Genomic DNA, 26121 nt, shown 5'->3' on the forward strand with positions numbered 1-26121 from the left:
TATTGTTATTGGTTATTGATTGTTACTCATCTTCATGTCAATGGAAATGTGCATGTCAATATAATATATAGCGAATAAGCTGATACAGCTTTTGTTACTCAATAAAAGAAGTGGCCAGGTCCCAGTTCTTAAATGTTTACAAAAGGGCTGGGCTGCCCCGATCGTGTGCCAGGGCTTGGTCCTGATTGCGGCGTCCTGGGTTGGGGTGCAACCTCAGGCCCTTTGCTGCATTTCGTCCCCTCCCTCTCCTCTGCCTTTCCTGTCTCTCTCTACTGTGGCTGTCAGGTAAAGCAGAAGTTCCCCAAGAAAATAATCTTAGACAAAAAATGACCATAAAATTATTCCAAACAGCTTGTTCAGCATAAAGATGTAAAAACCAAATTACTGTACTGGGGTCCAAAAGCCTGATATTTAAACTGGGAGGTTTTCTATCATTAGTGTCAGTGTTGCATATTTTCAGAGGAGAAAATGATTGAGAGAAATGACCTATCAGGAAGTGGAACAATAAGAAAGGAGGCTGCCAGTGTCCAACGTCTCCAAAGGTCAATTAGACCACTGAGTACATTCTTTCATTTGGATGAGACAAGATTATTATGTTAACTTATGGGTCTGAATCTGGCACAGGACCTCTGTTAAATGTCTTTGCCCTGCCTCTCTCTCCCAAACTTTTCCTGTCTCTCTTTTCTGTGACCTATCTAATAGAGGCAAAATGCCAGAATACAAATAGTGTACTAGTATATATTATGTATCTAAAAAAGGAAATCCTGAAGACCTTAATATAAGAGGTTTATGTACCTCCATTTCTCACTCTCTCACCACAGACCAGTACCCTGCTCAAAAGGAGGTAAAAGGGAAAAAAAATCAGTGTCTTGACTGGGGCTTAACCATGAAGTGCTTTTAAAAGTAATTACTAATACTGTAAACACAACTATAAACTCAACAGAAAGCCAATATAGAGAGGCCAAAACAAAAGTAATGTTCTTCAATTGGGATTGCTCCAGTCAGTCCATCCATCAGCAGGATAACTCAAAAAGTACTGGACAGGTTTGCATGAAACTTGGTGGGGACGTTGCTCATGGGCCAGTGAAAAAGCAGCCAATCAGCCTTAAAGCGTCATGGCAATGGGTGTGTGGTGGCACAAATGGGGCCTTAGATACCAAACACATCCATATAATGTCACAAAACCTGGGAGGGAAGGTAGTCAAGGGTCAGCGAACAAGTGATAAACTTTTAAGCCAGTCAGCCTGAAGAGGCCATGGGAACGGGCAGCGCTTACCACAAACAGCAATTTTAAAATGCAGACAGGTTTTCAAAAGCATCCACACATCATAAAACACAGTGGGAAGGCTTCTCATGGGTTAAGGCAGGGCTGACCACCTTTCCAAATTGACTGGCCACAAGGGACGTGTCCCATGACAACAGCATCCCCCTGATATTATGTGGCTTAGCACAAACAGGGCATCATTTCCAAACACATCCACCTAAAATCATGTCATTTGTTGGGGCCGTTAGTAAGGGGTCAAACAGCACTGACAACCTTTTCATGCTGATTGGCTGACAGGGGCAAGTACTATGGAAACAGCATTACAGAATGATGTGTGGCTTAATGCAAACAAGACCCTTCCAGTTGTGACCTTGGTGGAAGTCTGCACTCTGCTGAGTGCCTTCTTGCTTGTATTTTATTTTGCATTCAAAATGTATTTTGCATTAAAAAAGCAACATTATCTGTATGTGTTCAGTGTGAGGAGGAGTGTGTGGAGGAACAGCTGCAATGATCCATGACCAGGATATATTTCTCTGTTGCATGCAAGACCCATGGTACCTGAAACATCCTCCAGAGATATCATTCAGTTGTGTGTGTGTGTGTGTGTGTGAGTGTGTGTGTGTGTGTGTGTGTGTGTGTGTGTGTGTGTGTGCGTGCCTGCGTGCGTGCGTGCGTGTGTGTGCGTGCGTGTGTGTGTGTGTGTGTGCATGTGTGTGTTTGCATGTGTGTGTGTGTGTGTGTGCATGCGTGTGTGTGTGTGTGTGTGTGCATGTGTGTGTGCGTGTGTATGTGTGTGTGTGTGTGTGTGTGTGTGTGTGTGTGTGTGCGTCTGTGTGTGTGCGTGTGCATGTGTGCCAGCTTGTTTGTGGCTATGTGTCATGCATTGCAACTTATGCATAGCTGTTTCCCCTTCTCATGTCCTCCCCAACTTCGTCACCTCAAGGATGCAGCCTTCTATGACATCACTCATTAACTTACCCATTACACACATGCACACACACACACACACACACACACACACACAATAAACTTTTATGTCTCTCCCAATGCAGCATGCACTCCATGTTAAAATTATCCTATATCTTCCGTTATTTATTTTGACCATTAATAGGTTAATGGAGTGGCATGGCTGAATGAACTCCAACTCATGAGCATTGTTGTTACTTTCATATGTAAAAAGGCCTTAATAGCAGCAAGCAAGTAATGAATGCTATAGTTTTAAATGAGAAAAAAAAAAAAAAAAAATCCAGCCAGTGCCAGTCAGCAAATGTTGCAGCCCAGTAAACAAAATCAAATCTTTTTCAAAACTTTTCTTGGCACAAATCTCAATATCACTCTCTGTGGTAAATTGTGTGCTTTGTACCAATGGTCTTGCAAATTGTGTGTCCATATTACATTTATCTCAAAAGGACCAAAGCATTGAGTGTGCACAGCATGAAAGGTTCTATAAATTCTTTTTCTGCTCTGAATACTGATGATACTATTCCCTGCAAGTGCTGGTTAAAATATCAGGGAGGCACCATGTAGCATGCTTTGGAGCATGCTGGTTAACATTGTCATCCTTTGTGCTTCTGTGTAGCTGAGAAGAGATGCTGTGAAGAAAGAGATGACTAAACACACACAACCCCATTTGGGTGCAAACAAGAAAGTATGGTTAGTGTTTTTGTCTTGTAGTGGTGAAAAAAATGAATAGATGTTGATCAGTTTTATCTTAGTTATTTGATTCATCTTGCATTTAAGTATATCATTCATCATACTGACCCCAATGTGGCTTTGATTTTTTTTTTAATGATATAAAAATGGAGCATTCTCATCCTACAGTGTTATTCCCTCTATCTCGTTCTTTCTATCAGTCTGTCTCTCTGTCTAGATCACCTCTTTCCCCCTCTACTCTGAGGGGGTCAATATCTTGTGTAGTCAGGCAGAACCCAGAAATGACATGCTCTACTTGGAAATGTGGAAAGAGGTATGTGAAAACTACTTTCATCAAGATGGAAGGTGGAGGCCGGAAAAAGCAAGACAAATAATGCTTAAAAAATGTAGTGAAAGGAGGAAGGAGGCTACTGCTCTTGGTGGAGTGGCTGAATAAAAAAAAATGGTGAAAATGGTTTCTGGTAGTTTTTAAAAGGAAGACAAATTCTTTTACTTTTTACAAGTGATTCACATTCAGACTGAACTTTTCCCTTCAGATTAATTCTTATCCTATTGTTGTTTCAATGCCATCTGAAACTCAGGCAGACGTATTCGGATACAGTGTGCAGATGTGTGTAGGGTGGAGAGAGTATCCTCAGTACTGCTGACCAATCTGGTATTCAAAAGGATTTTTGTCCCAGGGAGGCTTGGCCTTGGAATTTTGACATTCATATTTTTGGCCTGCCATTACCGAGTCTTTGGACACTGCTGATGTTGTACACAATGTCAGTAAAATAACATCTTGATCAGTGGTCCTCAACCCCCCCCTGTATAGGGTGTTTCTCTGCCTTACGCCCTGTGTATGCTGGAATAGGCTCCATCTTAGGATAAGGGAGTATAGAAAATGGATGGTTGGTCCTCAATCCTGATCCTCAGCAGCCAGAGACCTGTTGGTTTTCTGCACTACCTGGCAGTTACTCTGTATCCATGCAATGTCGGATTTATCTGGTATGAGTTTCCCACATGTCACAACTCGGCTTCCCAAGTAGGTTATGTTCATCTGCTTATAGTAAGAAATTTGGACATTGATCAAGTATTGATAGCAAAGCTTGCAAGAAATCTTTGGCTATGTTGGAAAAAGCAATTAAATTGCAAGTCGAGCAGTTTGTGCTGCATCTAGAATCCCAATTTCTCTGGCTCTGGACAGGAATGTAACTAACAAACGGTGTTAGTTACATTCACCTGGTGTAATCAGGGGCTCAGTGAGACCTGGAATACCAAGTGAATTTGATCAAATACCAGGTCAAATAGAAAACCCAGAGGCTTCTGGCTGTGCTGAGCTTAGGTACTCAATTCTGGTACTTGAGAACTGGACAAATAGAGGACGATGAATGGAAAGGCAATGCCCTCCAGTATTACCATGCCACAGTTAGTAGCTGTTCATTCAATGCCACGGTTAGTTTCTGTCATGCATTATTTTTTATGGATGTACAGTGTAACATTCTGAGTTAAACATGTCAAAATTGTATTGTCATGTCAACATGCCAAGATTATATACAATTCAAATGTGTTATTCAAACAAATAAGTCTCATCTACTTTTATTTGCAGAGAAAAAAAATTCATCCAATCCAGTTCAGTTTAGGTGCTGAGGTCTGCTAGTTTCTTCCCAGAAAGAATGATGAAAGTCAACTGTTTCAGTCCCCTCTTGTCTCCAGTCTCGTGTCCTGCAGGTTCTCGCTCCTCTCTGGTGGTTAATGAGCTATCGACCTGACACCAGGTGTGGCTCATTAACTATTAGGGAGGATCAAAAACCTGCAGGACACCGGACCTCAAGGACTGGAATGGAGCAACTTGATTTTAGAGCAGCAGTGTTCAATCATGTGTCATGGAGGGTTGAGATCATGCAGGTTTTCCTTCCAATTAAAGACTACAGCAGGTGAATTCACAGATTAGTGTCAACCGCCTCTGGTTGTATCTGGGCTAATTGGTGAAATGACCTTGTGCAGTGTTTGTTTGGAATGAAAACTTACATACACTGTACCCTTCACGGCAGTTCAATACTTCTGGAGTAAATATTGTATATTTAAAGTCTAACCCTAACCCTTACCTTAACTTAGCTCTGACCCTAACCTTAACCACTGACCCAAAAATCAGCTTTTTTTTCCAAATTGGGTACGTAGCTTTTGCCCCCAATTTGTACAAGCTGTTCCCAATTAATTGATTTTTGTTTTATTTATTTATTTAGGTCTGAAGTCAGCCACACATACACATATAAAATATATATCTGGCTAACAAACACATTTTGTGCTAACTCATAATAATAGAACTGACTGTTCATTTTAACACTGCATCAACATTGATCCAAAAGTAAATTAACTTCAAATCATTCAGCGTCAACATTGCCAGTTAATTAAATTATACATGAACAGTTGGTAGGCGTATATTCTATATTTAAGGTAGAGTTGTGTTTGTGTTACTTATGATATTTTTAGTTTGAGTTTGTGGTTATATCAGCAATGCTGAGACATAAACAGTAATCAAATCACAGCTCTGCTGTCTGAAATGTCTCACTGCTGTTTTTTTCCCCTTTTTTTTCCTTTTTTTGTCCCCAGTGTTGACTGTAAAGCTGACTCCCAGGGTGTGTTTAAGGTGATTACTTGAAGGTTAGAAGCATTGCCTTACAGGCAACTTTCAGGGCAAAGAAAAGTACCACAAGCCACTGCTCTATCTGTTTCAAAGGAGATGCAGTTCAACTGGAATTAACCAGTTTAGACGTGGATCAGGCTGTACTCAACTGAATTCTGCATTGAAGCAGTGTTTTTTTTTTTTTTTTTTTTTTTTTTTTTATAGAATACAAGAATACAATGACTTGTCTGTGCTGCAAATGTAATTGAATTGTCCAGTACAATTCTATCTTTTGTGGAAAAAAGTCAAGTTTGAATTGGCATGATGCCACTGGTTCTAGTGCAGCTTTTTCAGAATCAACTCACAAACTGCAGGGTGATAATTAACTGGATGCATGCTGATATTTAGTCAAACTGTTCCTACTGGACACTGCAGATACCTATGTGTGGTTTATATTCTATTTTGGTATACAAATGAGCTTGACACAGCATGATTCATACAAACAAAAGGCTGCTGCTCAGTGTTTCTCTGCGGCGTGGCTCAAGAGAGCGAGTGGTCATCTGGTAATCAGGAGGTTCCTGGTTCAATCCCTGGCTCCTCCAGAGAACAGGTCGAAGGGTCCTTTAGCAAGACACTGAACCCTGAACTACTCCTGATGGGCAGCTTGGCACCTTGCATGGCTGCCATCATTGTGTGTGTGTGTGTGTGTGAATGTATGAATGTGATGCAAACATTGTAATACGCTTTGAGTGGCCTGTAGACTAGAAACTACTATAGATACACATACCTTTGTCATCTCATTTTAAACTGTAACGACACCCCTGGTGAGTTCATCATGACTCTCTGAGTTGTCTTTTTTAACCTACCGGCCATCTACAGCTGTGGGGTGCTTTCAGAGACCCAGGCGTCTCCTCACAAACGTGTATGAAACCTGTAGATTACCCCTCTTTGAAAGACATGGAAACCAAAACATGAAGAAAGAGCTGCATTATCTTACATTCTACCATTATATGTGGTAAAGTGAAGTTAGATGGACCAGTTCAGGGTCAGCCAGAACAATCCAAGTGCTAAATTATTCCTATGACAGTAACAGAATCTCAGCAAATTCAACAATGACAAAAAGCAAAGAATTGTAACATCTTATTTATCAGAACGATACAGAAAATGTTTTGATGCCTGCTGTGGGAGCAGAGAGTATCAATGTATGGCACCAGGTTGACAAAATGAAAAGTAAAAAGTGTCTCTGTGCCATCGTATTACATTCAGTTCAAGACACACACCTGCTTGGCTAATGCATGTAAAATTTTAGATGATCATTTCAATTGTTTTTATATAGCACAAAGGTATACCACTCCAGGGGAGTTTACTTGGTATAGAGATTAGTGATTAGCTGTATGAGAGTGTATATTTTAACAAACGGTAAACAGTGTAGGTCCAGGTTCTTCTGCTTTCAAAGTTTTTCAAGTAATCAAGAGTTTTGTTGAAAAAGTTCACGAAAATTGCAGAACTTTGTTGAACATTGCGTGTTACTTGCTGTGTTTTGCTTCTCAGAGGATAAGCTCCGGTGAAGCCTTGATCTATAGCCTTGTCAAAGTGAAGGACACATTCCATTTTCTTTTCTTGGTATTGAATCAGTACTGGAACATGGGCCTAAATCAGCACTACATGCCTTGTAACACCTGACTTGTCTGCTCTATGTTGTACATCCTGATGCCAGTGTGGGTTATAAAAGTATTTGGGCCCAGATTACTGTATAATTCTGTTTGAAGGCAGTGTAAATCCCCGGGATTTTTATATTTGCTCATCCCCAACCCATTCATTCCTTCCCCACCACACACAGCTCTTTGGATTAAACGGATAGAGAAGGGGGCAGGGAGTATGGGGGAAGCTGACTCGTTCAGCTCTTGCTTAGTAGATGACGGTCAGAGGCTGTTATGTAAGCCAAGTACATGTCAAATGCAAAGTTCAGCCTCTCCCCTTTGTGATGCATTATGATGCCTTTGTCTGTGTTCCACTAACTAGGTTGCCCACGCACGCCATGCAACACACATACCAAAGCTATATAGACCATCTATAGACTGCTGAGTCCTTCAGATTAACAAGGACACTCATGCCTACAAACCTCTTTTTTACCTTGAAATTTATTTGCATACAACATCTGATAGCTATAGCGTGGCAAACACACACCGGCTGGCAGATACACAAAGAAAATGCTTGAGGAGCAAAGAGAAATTCCACAAGCATATCCATTGGTTGTTTAGTGCAGGTTTTACAGCTAGAGACAATTGTGTTCCACTTTGGGTGAAATCACATTACCCAGGCAGATTTGTAGCAGAGCTGCCATAGCTGATCCTAAGCCTTGGCAAATGTATACTTCTGGACGCCCAGCCAAAGAACAGCAATTAATGTGTGCAGTGATATAGAACTGAATTGGCAAACTGGATAATCTGTGTGTGTGTGTGTGTGTGTGTGTGTGTGTGTGTGTGTGTGTGTATACACACACAATATACACACAATATATATATTGGATCAACAAAAGCTAACCTAAATTAATTACTATTGTCTGTAAATGAAGTGAACACAAGACTATCTCAGATCCTCCATCAATATCAGATTTTATTTTGCATATGAACAGTTCCTCATATATCCATGCATACAGTACAATGAGCTCACGTGGTTGCAAACAAAGAGAGAGAGAGATAGAGAGAGAGAGAACGGGAGAGAGAGAGAGAAAGAGAGAAATCATTCTCAATGAAAGGGATAATTTTGCAGATTATCAATAAACAATAGCAACCCACATTGCTTGCACTCAATGAGTGTTACAGTGTCACAAATATGAGGTTACTAATATCAGTTAACTCCATGAGAGCTGTTTTATTATATTACTAAGATTTGTTGATATTTTCTAATGGCCTCTTTTTTTTTTCATCATTGGACCATAACTGTGGGTTAAACAAACCTGATACATCTTGCTATATATCTACATAATATTTCATACAAAATAAATACTTATATAATGCATGATACATGTATTTATTTATATCATCACTGTAAACATGGAAACAAAAAGGACATCATATTTACTGTACTATAGGTACTGCAGAAACAAACAAAAGTGCTTCATAAAAGACAGATATAAGCACCCCTGTTTTTTTTTACTGTGATTGTACAGAGGTGAAATAGCACCTAAAGACAGTCTGTGGATGGTTTAGAGGATATGAGCTGTTTTTGTATGTTTGGTACCTCTCTGTCAGCAGATCATGACTTTTTTTTACTCTGGAACAGCATATCCTTTCATGTTCAGCCACAAAGTTCCACTGAATTTGAGTTCAGACTGAATCCACTTTGACCTGGTTATTGTTGGTCATGAGCGGTGAAGGCTTACTCTTAAGCCTCTCACCTGCGTCGTTGGAGCTGTCCTGGAAAAAGATGCGTGCCGTGCAAACCGACACCACAATGCGCTTATACTCGCGCCTGAAGTTCTGGTTCAGCACACCATACACAATGGCATTAAGGCAGCTGTTGAAGTAGGCCATGAAGTAGCTGGCCACAAATAGCCACTCCGGGATGAGCGGCACCGCTGCCTCTGGGTTGATTGCCACTGCCAGACCAATGAAGTTGAGTGGTGCCCAGCATACAGCAAAGAGCACAAACACCACAAACATCGTGACAAAGTTCCTCACGTCGTGCGGTGTCAGCTTGGGCCGATTGTCTGGCTTGACCCGTCTCCTCACCTGTATGACCAGTATCCAGATGCGCAGGTAGCAGTAGGTGACAATCATGATGGGCAAAATGAAATGAAAGAAAACCACTGCGATGGTGTACGCCGAGCTGGCCGACTGCTCAAAGGTGCAGGAATACACTCGTGGGTCATATTGCAGTGAACCCACAAACAGGTTGGGCACAATAGCCACCACTGTCAGCGCCCAGATTAACAGAACATAGCATATAGAGTTTTTGTCACTGTACAGCTTGTCGTACTTGAGGCTGTGGCAGATGTAGCAGTAGCGGTTGATGGCGATACCAGTGATGTTGAAGATGGAGCCAATGACGCTAACACCCATGAGGAACCCACTGATCTGGCAGTGGACGTAACCCAGGTTCCAACCATTGTGAAAGATGGAGGTAAGGACCAGAGGGTAGGGGTAGATGGCCACCACAAGGTCTGCCACTGCAAGGCTTACCACGAAGATGTTTCCTGCAGGCACACACAACACACACATGCACAAACACAGACATACACACATGAGAGAAACAAGGAGGGACAAATTAGCCTTTAGCAACAGAACCACAGCATACTGGTCCAACAAACACTGGAAACAAAGAGAGAATCTGCATTAAGTGACAGGAGGATAAAACCATTTTCACTGCTGTCAGGATTACAAAGGCAGGTTCTCTTAAGGCAGGTTACAGTATGATTATTTTCCTGTAATTATTTCAAGATTCAAATACTAGAGACTTTATTTGCCATTTATACAAGTACACTGGAATTCTGGCACAGTTTTGGAGTGTACAACAGGTGGTGACATCATCTGCCACTGTAGCCCAAGCAGCCTATTTTTCACCACACAGATTTGGGCAGTTCCCAAGATTTGGGATTGGGGTTTAGTTACTCTTTAAGTGACCATAAATAGTTGATTATTGACAGTTTTAATTTCACCCCTCAAAATAATTTAGCTCCTTGAGCCCCATTTTTTGAAGTCATTATTAAGAGATTGTTTTGTCACTTAATGATAGAGACAGTTAATGAACATCATTTTGCATAATTTTCAGTGGCTTATATTGTGGACTTGTAAAGTAGATTACCAATAATGAAAGTAATATTTATGTAATGTAATGAGTAATTAAAATAACTTACTTTGTTCAGAAAGTACTAATGTGACATAATCGCAATACTTGTCATGAGGAGTAGTAAGTAATTCATTACATTTTGAGAGTAACTTCCCTGATACTGGTACTCTCTGCCTGTTAAGTCAGTAGCTGGCTTTCCATATTACATACAAATAAACACATGCTGCAAAACAATCAAGCGAATTAAGGTGTGCTTCCAAAACATCTGTTTAAGCAAATGAGGCGTAGCGTCTTGTATGTGGGAAGGATGTTGTTGCTAACAGCAGCTAGTTTGTTTGCTGGCTACATGGCTGTGGCTAGTTGCATTTGCATTTCCAAACCTTCATCGATTGTCACATTGCACTGCTTTTTCCTGTATAATATCGCCATTCCTGTCTTTGCATATATGCGGAAAATGAACGTCTTTGTTTTCTTCATCTGTCCATCTGGACCTGTTGACGTTATCGCTATCCACCATGACAACTGGATGTCTGTAGTCAGAGGTCAGAGAGCAACAAGTCTTGTGATTAACTCCTAAGGGCATGTGCAGTTCTTATACAGCAAGTGCATTTCATCACAAATGATCACATTTCTTTTTATTCAATAAAAAAGCTTATCTACCTCAAGCGAGTGCAAAAACTTTTTGAGGTAATATTTGACATAAAGCATTTTTTAATCCATACAGCAAAATGCACATGAAAAAGGATAGTTGGTTAAAAAAAAAAAAAAAAAAAAAAGTGGGTGGAAACATTGTTCATGATATTTGTTGTTACTGCTTGAGTATGTAAGCAATACAGTGAGGGGCCTCAAGGCTAGATGGTGAGATGGAAAACATCTTCAAGTTTGTGTGTGAGAGAGAGAGAGAGAGAGTGTGTGTGTGTGTGTATGTGTGTGTCTGTGTGTTAAGGATGTTGTGAAAATTGATACTGTATGTACGAACTCAATAACAAAATTCTGAAAATGATAATGTTATTGCACAGACACAACTTGAACCCTCACTCTGTAACCAAGTATTGGTATTCTAATGTAGCATAAGACTGTATCTTTAACTTGTATCTTTAAATAAAACACCTAAAGCTGCAGTCATGTGTCTGTTTACTTGTTAATGTTTACTCAGCTTAAATAAAGAAGTCTGTGTTGAATAGGATTTCTGTTTTTGCTGTGGTATTGAATTACTGAATAGGGAAACTTCAGTGCCATTGGTATCAATTTACAACCTATCCACAAAATTCTGATATTAAGACATCCCTTGTGTGTATGCATGCATTTGCTTATATTCCTCTGGTGGGTAAGCATATGTGGACTTCACCTTGCATGCAGTTTCCTCCCTGTGATGTTGGCAAACAATGAACAGTATAGGCCTCCCTGTCATTAAATAATGAATGTTTCTAATTGCAACTAAGGACTCAACACTGCGTGTGACAAGCAAGCTTGATTTACGGGTCAGGTGGCAATGAAGGGCACACAAGTGCATTCTTTGCCCCAAACTGACGGAGGAATTAGAGACGGCTTGCTGGAGAAGACACTGTCACACACGGAGAGGCGATGGACAGTGACTGTAAACAAACCCTCAACCTCTTTCAAGTGAAACATATGACATGCACTTCAGAGAGGCAAAGGAACAGATATCTCATTATAGTCTCTCTCTAGCGTGTGTGCAGGCACAAACAATGCCAGCACTGCTGAGTGTCTCAAGTTTGCCTTAATTATGCAGAGATCAGACATTTTGCATTAGGCCACGTCTTCTGAAGAGTAAACCAACGTAGTGATGGTGGAGCAACCTAGTATTTAGCCATGCAGCAATTTCACAGCTGTCACCTAAATCAGCGGTATGTTTTCAGCGGGCATCATGCTTGACTGGGAAATTATGAAGGCAAAGTGAAAAGTCCAGATTCAGTTCAAGAAAGACTCTTTTCTTTAAGTGACAGACCCCCTGTCACAGTTGTTAAGCAGCATTTATATCAGCTGTGAGCCAAGGACAGCATACATCAGTGCAATCAACACGGTGCTCTGGTCATTTTGCTCCTGTGCTCAGGTTTAGTCTGTCAGTATCAGGTACAATCCCCTGAGCCTCGGGCCGACCTGTCAGTCTCGCCTGAATGTTAGAGGCACACTACAGGTCTGCCTGGTGCCTCATTACCTCCCATGGTACATACCAAACATTCTGCTGCCAAAAGTCATGCATTGCTATTAATTAAGTTTTCTCCTTTTATCTCTGTCATTCAGTTGCCCTCTATAGGGAATTAGGTGCACCTGCCGTTGTCACGAGACCCAAGAGGGCTTTAAATATGTGAGTGTGCGTGTGTGTGTGTGTGTGTGTGAGAGAGAGAGCGAGAGCTGGTGTCATTCAGAGAGGAGGGGTGGGTGTGTTTATTGAGGCCTCATGCACACTGCTAAAATTAAAACATGTTTCCCATGTTCAGATTTGGTATGGAGACAGGGCGAAAATGCTCAACTTTAGGGGACTCTTGAAGATTTCACTCCCTTGGCTATGCCTGACCATAGCAACTCCGTTACAGGATTTTAAACTCAAGTCTCTCTCAGTAGTAATAGGCTTGACCTTGACAAGGTCGTGGAGACAGGCCTACAGGCAGCTGGCTCTGTTGGCTCTTGGACAGCCCAAGGCCTCTCTCTCTCTCTCTGCCCCCCCCCCCCCCCCCCCCCCCCTCACTGTCTCTGTCACTGTGACTAGTTCTGTGATTGACGCATCACTCAGAGTTTCATTTAGCTTAAGGAGAGATACAGCCCTGGTGCTGTGTCCCTTTTCCATTTCTCCAGTCTCACACTGTCTACCGATTTAAATACAAGTGAAGCTCATCTGAGTGTCTCTCCCACTGTAAACAACAAAAAAATTTGAACACAAACTGGAGAAAAGGCTTCAGAGCCTTTAGACAGTATGCAGTTCCCAAGATTTTTTTCCCCATATTTTGTTGTCTTGCAGCCTGAATTGAAAATGAAGCATCCTGAGACTTTGTCAATAATCTCCATAAAATACCCCATAATGAAAAGTTAAACAATACTTTAAATTTCTACACCTATTTTGAAGGTAAAATACATTAATATAATTTTGAAATGAGCATTTTATCCCCTCATTACTTTGTAGAGCCACCCCTAGCCATGATTGGGCATCTGTATCAGCATGGCACATCTGAATTTTGGATTTTTTTTTTTCCATTCCTGCAGGCAGATTTGGTGAAGTTGGATGAGGAGTGCCTTTGAACAGTTACAGTTATTCCAAGTTATTCCACAGATTTCCCAGCGGGATTCAAGTCTGGGCTTTGACATTTTTGTTCTGAAGGCAATCCAATTTTGTTTTGGCTGTATGCTTAGGTCTCATTGTTCTCTTAGACCATAAAGTGTCACCCAACCTAAGATCACTGGCACTCTGAAGAAGGTTCTCCAAAAGACTGCAGTCGTTTTTTTGCTGCATCCATTCATCCTTTGGTTCAGGAATGGCTGTACTTCCTTCTGACCACACTGCAATAAATCCCAGCTTTATGCAGTGTTGCACTAACTCTTGTCCTTTCAGCAAAATCTCTCATCTCAGCACAAGAACTCTGTCACACTGGTCCTTGTGTTCTTGGCCACCTCACTGACCAAGGTCCTTCTTGCCCAGTTGTACAGTTTTATTGAATAGCTACCTATAACAAGAGGCTGTTCTCTTGTGAAATCCCAACAGATTAGATATATACCTCATCACAATCTGGCTCTGCCAGTTCCTCTGACATTCCCTGTCATCTGTGATCCTTACAGGGAGAATGGTTTTGGCTGAGGGCTCACAATACATGGATCACGATACAGTTATCACAATACACTGTGATACTCTACAGAACTGACTGAAAATGTATAAATAAAGCTTTAACTAGAACCTACTGTGTAATACGTGGGAAGACCAATAAAATATACAGCATATTAGTGCAGATGTGTAACCTTCAATAAAAATTAAGTGCAGGAATGAGAATTATCAGCATACTGGCACAGTCTCCAGATTCTGTGTTGTTGTCTTGTCATTCTTGAATTTTCTGTTTGCTCTGTGTCCCTCCTGTTTTGCCATTGTCTTACCTGGCTTGTTTCCCCTGCACACCTGCCCTGCATTAGTCTCATCAGCCCTGCCCCTTGTTTACCTGCTCATTTGCCCTCCGTGCCTATCAGCTCCTTCCCTTTTCCTCTGTCCACACCTGTTGTTTATTCCCTGATTATTTCAGTTTATATTTAAGTTCAGGTCTCTGTTTCTCCTTGCCAGTTCATTGTTGTCTATGGCTTTGACTCCAGAGGCCTGCATCACGAAGCAAGCTCAAATTTCCCTGGATTACTCAGACCTATCCAGCTACACTAATCGAGATCATGGTGATCAGGGATAACCGGTATCATGACGCTGGTCATCAACTCACTCATTTGATCCAGGTTTTCCTCATCAAGAGCCGTGAACGTGCACGTATAAGGGGCGGGTTCTGAGGCAGCCGACCAATCACAAACATGAGCAACAAGGAAAAACGCACAGCGTGTTTCACGGCAGAGGAGCAGCGTATTATACTGGAAAAGTATGAGGAGGAAAAACAACATTTACACACTACATCGAACACCGTGGCTGCCGCGAAGAGAAGGCGGAATGCTTGGCAACGAATTGCCGACTGCATAAATGCAAGTTACACATCAGTGGCTCAAGTTTCCACATCTGACGCTGAAACCCATGAACTCACTGCACTGCACACATGTGCTGCATGTATGACAGGTATAGTTTAATTCCTCCAGGTGTGACCCCTCAGGGCTTAAAAGAATGTGGGAGCAAGTAAAAATTAAACACAAGAACATCATTGCATTTGGTAAGTTTGCCTTTTTATTATAACCTGTAATAATATGCTATAATAAAATAAAGCTGATGCCACAATTCAATCACATCAGCACATCAGGTTGATAGCCTGAATAAAATCATAAACGGAGCTGCATTAGAACTTAGCAGGAACAAAAGGCAAATATAAAGGCCGACTCGCCCTCTTTAATGAAGGGTACAAATGATCCTTTTTCACATTTGCATGAGCGAGCTGTCAATCAGGCCCATTCTCTCACCCAGGAATAATTTGCCCCCCAAAAAATATTTAGAGCTAATTAATTTGCCATTTTCAATGTCCCTAAAATGTTGTGAAACGCCTCTAAAAATACTTTAAATTATCAAATTTCCTTTAATGATCTCTCATTTCTGTTTTCCTCTCCTACAGAATATCAGCTCTGTATATCAGGCAGCTGTTAGCCAGACTGAGTTGTGCTTTTTCACATTAGTATTGCATTATTATTATTACACTTTCTCTCATACAGAGAGTCGTTGGCAAAATCTAACGGATATTACCGGTCAAGGAAAATCCTTTCACGTAATGCTCTCCTCCCTTTTTGGACTCATTGTTCAATGGGGATCCTCTATGATTGGGCAGGCCACGTTTTGGCAAACAGCTGATTGGCCAGGGGGCGGTGCTTTATGTAGGATTCAATCCTGTCCTGAAAGCTAGCCTGCCCCAGAGCAGGCTAGCTTTTCTATCCCGATCAGAGGTGAACCAGCTTTGTGATACCGAAAATCCGGAGTTGAGCCTGAAGTTATCTCGCTAACGCCTTAATCCCGCTTCGTGATACAGGCCTCTGCTCCTGGCCTGTTGTTTGTTCCTGTTTCTTCATGATTGTTTGTACTCCTGCTGACCTGTTCTTCAGTAAAGGCTATAAAATCTCCGCTTTGTCTCCCTGGGCTGCCCTGGCTGCTCACTTGTGACAGAAACACTTATATTATATATCATATCAATGACACATATCATGATACATAACAATACAGTGACACAGTATTGTGCAAAATATTATCACAGTCCTCAGCTGTGTCGATTGTTTTTGTGCAGATATACCATTTTAGACATTGTTTTTCTTCCCTAAATCACATCCAGTCAATGGAATGACCCTTAAACTGCAATCAAGCTGTAGGGAAATGTCAAGGACAAAGGAATTTTGATGTGACCGAAATCCATTTTGACTGGCGCTATGGAAGACGTGCAAATTAAAAGCTGAAATGTTTGCCACACAAGGGTACAAACTATTCATGAATATTTGACTAAAAACATTCCAGCTTTGAATTTTAAGTGAAAAAGTAAATAAAAATTCCACTTTGACATTATTGGTTATTGTTTGTTGATTATGGACAAAAAAATGCTGATTTAATCCGTTATGAAATAAGCCTGTACCACTACAAAATGCAGAAAAAGTCCAGTGGATTGAGTTAATGTTGGATTGAGTACTTTCTTAAAGTGCTGCATATGCACATACTGAAACAGGCAGGGCAGATGTGTTTTGAGTCACTGATTGCTCAGTGAGGTGCAAAGAACTGCCACACAACAGTAATATATAGCCCAGTCCACTTTCCTAGATGCCCAAACTGTCATAGCGGGGCAAATGATTGCTTCTGCTATGTGTATGTAAGATTCTGTGGCTCCATGCAAGATATGATGCACATGCGATGAAGGTTAGCAGCAGGTGGAGTGAGCCTGAACATTTCTGCCTCAACAAATTGAAGCCTTATGTTAAAACTGCACTAATGAGCTTGGCAAGGTCAAAAGTGAAGGGTAACTGCGTGTACCCTCTCAAGGGGAGGTCAAAGTGTAAAAATGCATCACAAGGTTGTAAGGGCCCTTCTCCCTTCACCCATGGCAGAATATTATGCAGAACATTCATACTAATGTATGTTAATGTATGAAAACTACCTCAAGAATATGAATACATTTGAACATGTCAAGAATGTATGGTGCTGTTCAATTTGGATAATAATTCTATTGTAATTGAATGCATATCTCACACTCATGAATCGCAATTCTAAAGTTAATGTCACCTTTTTTGTGCACCTGAGTTTTTTTTTTTTTTGTTTCGGATAACAATTCTCCAAAGTGAATTTGTCTCTGTCACTAAAGTGGCAGCTACTGCTTCAGCCTGATTCAGGGATCAGTGACAGGGCTAACAATTTCAAAGGACTTGAATAAGGATAAGTGCTTGAGAATAGGATAGGGATAGGATATAGTGTGTGTGTGTGTGTGTGTGTGTGTGTGTGTGTGTGTGTGTGTGTGTGTGTGTGTGTGTGTGTGTGTGTGTGTGTGTGTGTGTGTGTGTGTGTGTGTGTGTGTGTGTGTGTGTGTGTGTGTGTGTGTGTGTGTGTGTGTGTGTGTGTGTGTGTGTGTGTGTGTCGGCGGGGCATTTAGCAAGGCAGTGGAATTTTCTCACAATATCTCACAGATACTGCTATGGCAGCAAAAGAAATCTGATTACCATGGCACTCTGTCCGGCAGTACTAAGGTGGCAAGTTGCAGTGTGTACCCAGTAGTGCGACAAAATGCACAAATGGGACTTAGTTTAACAGCCACAACAATCCAAAAAGAGAAAGTAAGAGAGACAGAGGCAGTGAGAGCTAGAGACAGGTCTATAAAGAATTTGAGTGATTGTGTCACCGGGTACAGGATTTGCAGATATTGGCCCATATTTGTAAAAGGCACCAGTAGGTATTCTACTCATTCAGAAAAGGGTTTCACTGCCTGAGTTTTACCACCTCCGCTGTCATGATACTACTGCCTCCATCTGCTGATTTATATGTCCCATAAGCTCCCCAACGTCCTGTTTCATCAAATAAACAACCAATTCTTGTCAATACCAGTTCAGTTTCAGTGCTGGAGGTGAATTTCAAGTTAGCTGGTGACTGGAACTGGATGATTTTCAGCTTAATCAGCCGTGATCAGTGACCAGCTGATCAGTCTCAGATATATCCAATTCTGTTCTGCTCAAATTTTACACGCATGCACCACATGATGGTTCACGTCACAGTCACACACACGCGCACACAAACACATGCTCAACATGTCAATGTGGAAGCTCTTCACTGTGGCTGAACAAGGCACAGGTAAACTGTCTACATTTTTTACCACTCCTGACTGGAGCTAACCTATAGCTGTTAATCCTTATCCCTTGATAAAGTGATAATGGTTCTGTGTAACCATTTCTGCACTGTTTACTCTTTCACTGTCGATTTTCTGTCCCGTTACATGCTTACAGTATCTTTCAAAATAAAGTTCAGTGTTCTTAGGAAACAAAATAAGAATAATATAACAAATACAATATGAACATAAGTAGGTTCATGTGTAAACCATGTGTAGGGCTGGGCAATATTATTGATACTGTGATGTAAAACGGTTGTCTAGGATTTCAGATATAATATTGTGATATGACATGAGCGTTTTTTCCTGGTTTTAAATGCTCTATTACAATAAAAGGATGCAATTCTGAACTTACCAGACTTTTTAAGTTGTTTTTACTATTTGCCTTGACCTGTTTGGTCATCATAACCACATTACTGATGACTGACTGCTGATGATCTCCTGCATAAATCATATGAAAGCACTGACAGTCATCCCTATAATATAACAACATCGCTATAATATACAATACAAATATTGAGGTACTTGTTCAAAATATTACTTTGTCGATTATTGCCGAGCCCTAACCCTGTATATTGCAATTGCAATTTTATTTGTCCGAAAAAGCTCCATCCAGTAACCTGGAGCACTTTTTTATTTTGAGATTTATTTAAGTGAGACTAAGAAGGTCCTGTAGCCTGGCATAGTTTTGGAGAAAATGTAAATGTTATTTAATGCTCAATGTTTTATTATGAACATGCAACTGAATTTTCAATTAAAGAAAAGTTCAAAAAATGTTTGTATCCTTTCATTTATAGGTCTTAAACAGAAAATTGGGATTGGCTGAGAAAACTGCAATCGGTGCTGCTAATAATTAATACATTAAAATCATCATTGTGTGGTCTATTTATTAAATGCTTCTCCACAGATCACTTTAACTTGGCCAAGGCAAATATTGCAATTGCAGCAATGGGAGTGCATGAGGAAAATGGCGATTTGCCCACATCTAAACCTTCTTTTAATACACCAATTTCTGCTGGTTAAAATTTCACCTCTTACTGATTTTGATGGTTCAATTTCCATTGTGCTCCCACGCACGGGTGATTATGCTGTGTGTTAAATATGTATAAGGTTATTAAAATGTTGATTCTCATTGGCTTTCCCGTCGGACACACCTGAAATTATCACACACCTCAAATTATCATGCCGTTAAGTTTGCATGGTGAATTGTGAGTTTTATGAACACGGGACATTACATTATATTATATTTGTGAATGAAGTGAGTGACAAGCGTGGATGATGAGCCTCTCTCGACAGGTTTAATCTCCTCACTTCTCTTACTGAAGCAAGGATGAGTGAAAAAGCACACTGACAATGTATTAAGAATAAAAAAAAAATGCCCTCTGGATAACTGACAGCATGTGTCAGTGGTGTTCTCCTTTACTGTTCCGAGAATTTATTTCCAGCTGCTGAGAAAATAGAGAAAAAAGGAAGTGCATTTGAGGTGGATTTAGGTATGGGCTTGCTTATTCTTTCCCTGGTGTGGCAGAGGAAAAAAGCATGGATTTACAAGCTGACCTTAAATGCCCGCTGTCTGGGAAACAAGTAGTAATCGGAAACAACACAGTGGAAAGCAGCATTTTTCATTTCCAAGCTGATTCTGGTTCGCTTTAATTTCAGTTTTAGCTAATGAACTTACTACCACACACAGGGAGAAATGCCCATCAGCAACCATAGATGTTTTCATACAACAACCTGCCTTGAGCAAAGATTATTTAAATGCCATAATAAAGTCTTAATAAATTACCACTGTTAATGCTAACCCAGTTTTGCAGACACAAGTAAAAGAGTAAAATTTCAGAAGAGGGACCAGAATGATTATGGCCCACAATGAAATTTATGTGGGAAGCTTTTCAAGGCTAAAACCTGACTCATGACATTTAAGACTGTTTATCACAATGTGCTCTTGGTGTAGTTTTCGTTTTCAGATGAGTTTCCTATTAAGAGCTGACACTGAGATAAAAAGATAAATTAACTCTCCAATTAGCACACAATGTCCAGCAAAATTTGAGACACAATACGCCTTTTTCACTCTCCAGTAAAAAAAAAAAAAAAAAAAAAAAAAAAAATTGCTTATAGCTGCATATTGGGGAACAATTGGATCTCAAGTGGTTACTTCTTCACTGTATTTAAAGAAACAATGACATCCTATTCTGTTTGGGACTGCTCTTATGCTCTGTGGGGTTTTGTGCTGGTACATAATATAAGCGAGATTTGAACATCATCTTGGAGTCAATGAGGCGTACCATGTAAATGGCCTGTCCTTGTCAAGCACAGAAGATGTAACTACACAGTCTCAATCTCAAATTGCTGGACCTCTTTCTTACAGGCCACGTTGCAGTTTTGAAGATCATGTGTTGTGAAAATACCTGTCTGGCACACTTACTTTCTCTGGTCAGGGAGCAGAGATGACAAAACACCACGGGTGGTGTCACACTGGATGTCAGCCTGGCCCCCACAGCTGGTGGCCTGACACAGCCTGACAGGTCCAGTCACATCTTCCAGACACAGCCCCCTAGACAGGTTGTCCAATGTCATGTTGTCAATCTGATTACACAGCCTTCATGTGTCATGAACCAGTGGCAAAACAGGGTAAAAAAAAAATTAACCTGTTGGTCAGACCAGGCAAAAAAACAACAAGCTCTGCAGCTCTACCACACCTAGGTTAAACAATGTTAAACATGCTGAAAAATGCTGCTGTAACAATGCTTCGATTGCATTCTTACTAAATGTCATCTGTAATGATAGTTGCACCAACAGAAGATATGTACTAGCTTTCCGGATGTGTAACCATGGCACACGATGATCACCACTTTCCATCAGACTGATCTTGATGAACATCAGGTCATTGTGTGGGGGATACTGTACTCAAGATCCCCGGGGGGAAGTGTGGGTTGGGTGAACCATGTGGCCATGGCTCTTGTAGCTGCTAGTGCTGCTAAGATTTACAGTAACCCAGCTGCTCCCCAGTGAGCACAGCTCTGTGGTTCAGCTACAGCATCTGAGATTAAGTATGAAAACTCCATAAAATACAGCAGGGAAAGAGCTCTACATAACGTATCTGCTGTCTTCCCTCATCCAACAGCAGTTCAACATTAACTGGGACATTTCACACTGCTACGTGCAAGAATGATTGCCACTGATATAGCATCCCCTGCTTTCCGTTGCCATGTGAAGCCCAGTGTATCTGTGAATAAAGCTGTTACTGCTGACTTACAGTCCCATCAAACTCTGTGCCACTAATGTGCCAGGTTCAAAAGATTTTAATCATTCAGCTGACACTGATATCCAGAGTGACTTACAGTGAACGAGCACATAGGTGTGTTTTGCTCAAGGACATTTTGACAGGACAATGGCTATTGTCAGGATGAAACCTGTGACCTTTCAGATAAGAGAGACTTTGCATTGCTGGCACAACCCCTGAAAAACAATAGGAAAAAAAAAAAAAAAAATTGGGATTCTCTTGGGATCCTTATTCCAAGCTGTACTACCATCCACACAGTCTCTTGCACAGACACAGACATTTTAATAAGCAATGGTCGATAAACAAATTAATGTTTGATTAATAGTTACTGTTCGGTCTTTTATGTATGTATGGCTATTTTCAGTTGAAAGAGGTATCTTTACATGTATTCAGTGTTGAGAATAATAATGATGGGTTGGTGAGGCTTGGAACTGCTACGACAAATATGATGTCATATTTTTAAAATTAAAGTAGTTTGAAATCTATAAAGATTTTGCAAAGTTGAGAGTAAGTTTTGAAGGCTTGCATAATGTTTTGATAGACACTCTTCAGTGTTTCTCCCACACACTGAGTTTCAAATCTTTCACTGTTCTCCAAGTGCATTATAGTGCTTTTCCACTAGCACCTACTTGGCTCTACTTGGCTCGACTCTACTCGACTCGACTCGGCTTCGGTCGTTTTCCATTACAATTGAGTACCACCTCCATCGTGGGTGGAGTTGTCATAGCAAGGCGGCACACCGTCCAGCTCCCTCTGGATTCTTTGGTCCACCACCAAGCACAGAAAAGTCTCCACCACTTCATTTGACCACGGTACCGGTTTGCTTGCCATTTTCTGACTTTGCCAACTTCAGCAATGATCAATGCGCACGGTCGCTGTTGCCAGTTTTTTTTTTTTTTTTTTTTTTTTTTTGGTTTTCATGAAGGAGTCCCTCTCATGTGTCGTCGCTCCCTGTCCAATCAGTGGCCTGCACTCTGTTTACGTCACATTTTCGGCTCGACTCACTTGGAACCCCGACCGAGTAGGTACTAAAATAGTACCTGTTACCAGGTACTACCACTTGATGGAAAACCTTACAAACTCAGTAGATAGTAGGTGCTAGTGGAAAAGCGCCATTACTTTGTTCTCCAGGTCTGAAACCTTTATAAATGATAATCTGAAAACTGGTGTGCGTATTTTTATTTTTTTTTGGGGGGGGAAGCTTTTAAATGTTGAAACCTGGGTTTTGAAAGAGAGACTCTTTGTTTGAATCTTTGAGGATGTACATTTGCACTTGAAGTGTAGAAAGTTTTTTCAGAGTTGAGTGCACAGCACCCATGTTTCAGAGATTTGCAAACAAAGTTGCAAACCTTTGTGTCACGTGATTATTGCAGCTCTGGTCTGAAACTCCGAACCACACTTACTGTTGAGGGGAAAAAAACCTGGAGGCAGGGACATTTGCTCTTAACCTGTTGTTTGACCTCTGAAGTACAGTCCAATCACAGGTCAAACTTTCTGGCTTAAGTGGGATTGACAGACTGCTCCGCCAATGATGCAGCTGTTCATCCAGACATGACCAAGATTATTAGTGTTTTTCAGTCACTTTTTGCTGTCCGTTTTAACACTTACATTGTTTTCTTCTCCTTTTTTTCTGATCACGTCAGGTGCTCTGTTTGTTATAGGACACACATTTTAAGTCATGTCAGCTCCAAGGCAGAGTGGTGTTGTGTTTTTGGCACAGGTCTGTGGAGCATAATGTTGGAGGCTGGAAGTCAGCAGCAGGCGTGTTTTCTTTACCCTTTTGAAATGCCTGTCATATGTCTGACTGATTTGTAATTTGTCACCATGAACCCGAAAACCTCTTCAAGCTTTGAACGCTAAACCCATTTGCAATTAATGTGTGAATCTTAAGTGTCTATAATACAGTTAGTATTTTTTGTGAATGCAAGTCATCCAAGTATGCACAAGATGAAATTACCTTTTAACTTTAAAGCTTCCTGGCACAGTTTGATAACGTTTATGAACACAAATGGGAATAAATTGGGATAAGTTAGCCTTGACCTCTAAGCTATCAAAGCATTTTCTGTACAGCTATGCAACCAATATTTGTGATGAACAGATATGATCTCGACTGTTTGGGTAAAGTTAAAAAGGGAGTGACACGGTCGACATTGAGATAAAAATAGGCGGGAAAAACAGGTTGAACTTAGAAACATGATAACTGAATTTATCCTCCTTGTACATTAGTCATTATGCTGAGATATGGGCAGTAGGAAAAACATTTTTGGGCAGAACATTGCAATTGGACACTCTAAACCCCTTCCCTTCTGTTGCTAAGTCATTATAATGAGTTACCCACAGAAGAGACAATTTATTTGAAACTTGGCAAAAGGATCCTTTACTTGCTTTTCGGGGGCTTCCACAATCACCTATTATATTGGCTGCTTAAAAATCATATGTAAAAAACATATGGTGCTTTGTTTGAAATGTTGAAATGACGCTTATTGCTCTGGAGAGATTGACAGGTGTGGTGTACTCAATCTGGCTGCTTTTTTGTCACGCTCTCTAAAGAGAAGCAGATTCTATTATTTCAGGGAGATGTTTGATGTCTAGCCCCTCCATGGCAGGTAATTGGCTTCTGATGTTGGTGCACAGGGTGACTGGTGCCAGGGATCACTTGGTAGCACCATCAAACTGACAAGCATCACTGCAAAAACACTGGAACACCCCCCACACCCTAACACACACACACACACACACACACACACATACATTACCACCACCACCATAATAAAGAACAGTAGCTCCCAAGACTAGAAGTTCCTGTTAGTAAATTATGACCCCTTTCGATTGCAAGAGCTAACTGAGGTGCGCCGCACCGTGAAGCCTATTTCACAGGTTCTGAAAGTGTCTCCATTGGGAATATCACAGTTACATGTTAAGTTCCTGGAACCCAGTTTAGTCCCTGCTCAGGAGGTGATAGCCTACTAAAATCTGAGTTCCAGGAACTTTAAGGAGGAGCAAGCAGGGCCATCATCAAGCAACACTTCTGATATTTCTTAACTGTTTTGATGGAGAGTCACCTTGCAATCGACATTTTACAGTATTCAGCAGGATCTTGACTCAGCCAATCTATAATAAAAAATGCTGATTTATATTTAAAACAACAACAAAAAATAGATCTGTGGTTAGAAATAAAAAGTATTTAAAAAATCACAAAAGAAATGTTCCAGGTTCACCCCTGACAATCAGAAAGGGACCTAAGAAAGCCTAGGAAAGTCCCCTCAACACATGAAGAATAAGATGGAAGCACCTCGAAATAGACCATGAATGGAAAATATTATCAGCACATTTCTGAGAAGGCTCTCATCCTGTGGTCAGAGTAGTGGAGTGTGTATGCTTGTGTCTGAGAGGCAAACCAATGCAGTGCCTCGTTAGGGGGCTGGTGGGATGCCATAGATGGGGGCAGACAGGTTAGGTTTAGGTGCAGTGTGATGAAGGCCACAGCAACACACACACACACACACACACACACATATTATAAAAAAGCCAAAGCCTTTGACTGTGCTCTACTGCTGCCCCATAAAATTCCATATAGATAACTGTGCTGGGAAAATTTGATCTAAAGTCAAATATCATGTCAGCAGCTAAGCTCTGAAGAGCTGATTGTGGCATGACACAATTCTTTGCCTGACTGCCATGGTTATTTCACCACTGCATGCTTCAAAGTACATGCAACAGATTTAATCAGACCTCAGCTATATAGGAATGATAGGAAAAAATGCAAACAATGTGTGCGTCTTCACCCCTAACCCCAGGGCTCTTGGTGATATCAGTTCATTACCAGATGACAAAATCAGAAAAGGTGAGAAAGACCTCAGAGTTCAGGTTTGTTATGTAAGGGTATAGGCGTCCAGCTTATAGACAAAGGGCCATTGTGTGCCTGAACAGACGCGGTGTCTGTAGATAGTCACATGGAGGCTGTGGAAACATGCAGTGCTGCTCCAAATTGCTCAGAAACTCCAACAGATTAGTGGATGATGCATACGGACGTAACAATACCAGAATTTTCATAGCTTATACCAACACCAGGGAAATTCTACATGGTATCTGACTTGTCATCACAGATATCAAAAAAATCCCATTCCGCACACAATCCTTTTATTGAAAATTCTGTACAAACATTAAAGAGTGAACAGAAAACAGAAAAACAGAAAACCCAAACCCAACAAAATAATGATTTCAAATTAGCTGAACTGTATGAAACATCCCTCTATAACAGTAAATGTAATGGTATGACTATGTGCTTTCATTCTGATTTACAGCCCTGTGAGCATGACTGCAACTTTAGGTGCATCAGTATTTAAACATACAGACTAAGACTACATTACAATAACAACACAGAGAATACTACTGATACTAAAAAAAAACTAGTACTGGTATTATGTACAGAATTTTGGTATTGATTTATTACCTAAGTATTGGTTGTGTGGCGTTTCTATTGCTGAAATTATGATGAGCATGGGTAAAGGGCTGGGTTTGAGGCAGCATTATTACGCAG

General features: G+C 40.8%; 1 protein-coding gene across 1 annotated transcript in view; it reads right to left on the reverse strand.

Moving 5' to 3' along the window:
• Window positions 1-8113: 8113 nt before the first annotated feature.
• The window catches only part of mtnr1aa (melatonin receptor 1A a), a 34730-nt gene continuing 16722 nt past the window's right edge, over window positions 8114-26121 (reverse strand). The window contains exon 2 of the mRNA XM_030064816.1: window positions 8114-9720. Within this exon, the coding sequence (XP_029920676.1) occupies window positions 8852-9720 (869 nt within the window). The 3' untranslated portion in view covers window positions 8114-8851. The remainder of the gene's footprint in view (window positions 9721-26121) is intronic.

This window comes from Myripristis murdjan, chromosome 1 (genome assembly GCF_902150065.1).
Source record: "Myripristis murdjan chromosome 1, fMyrMur1.1, whole genome shotgun sequence".
Taxonomy (NCBI): Eukaryota; Metazoa; Chordata; class Actinopteri; order Holocentriformes; family Holocentridae; genus Myripristis; species Myripristis murdjan.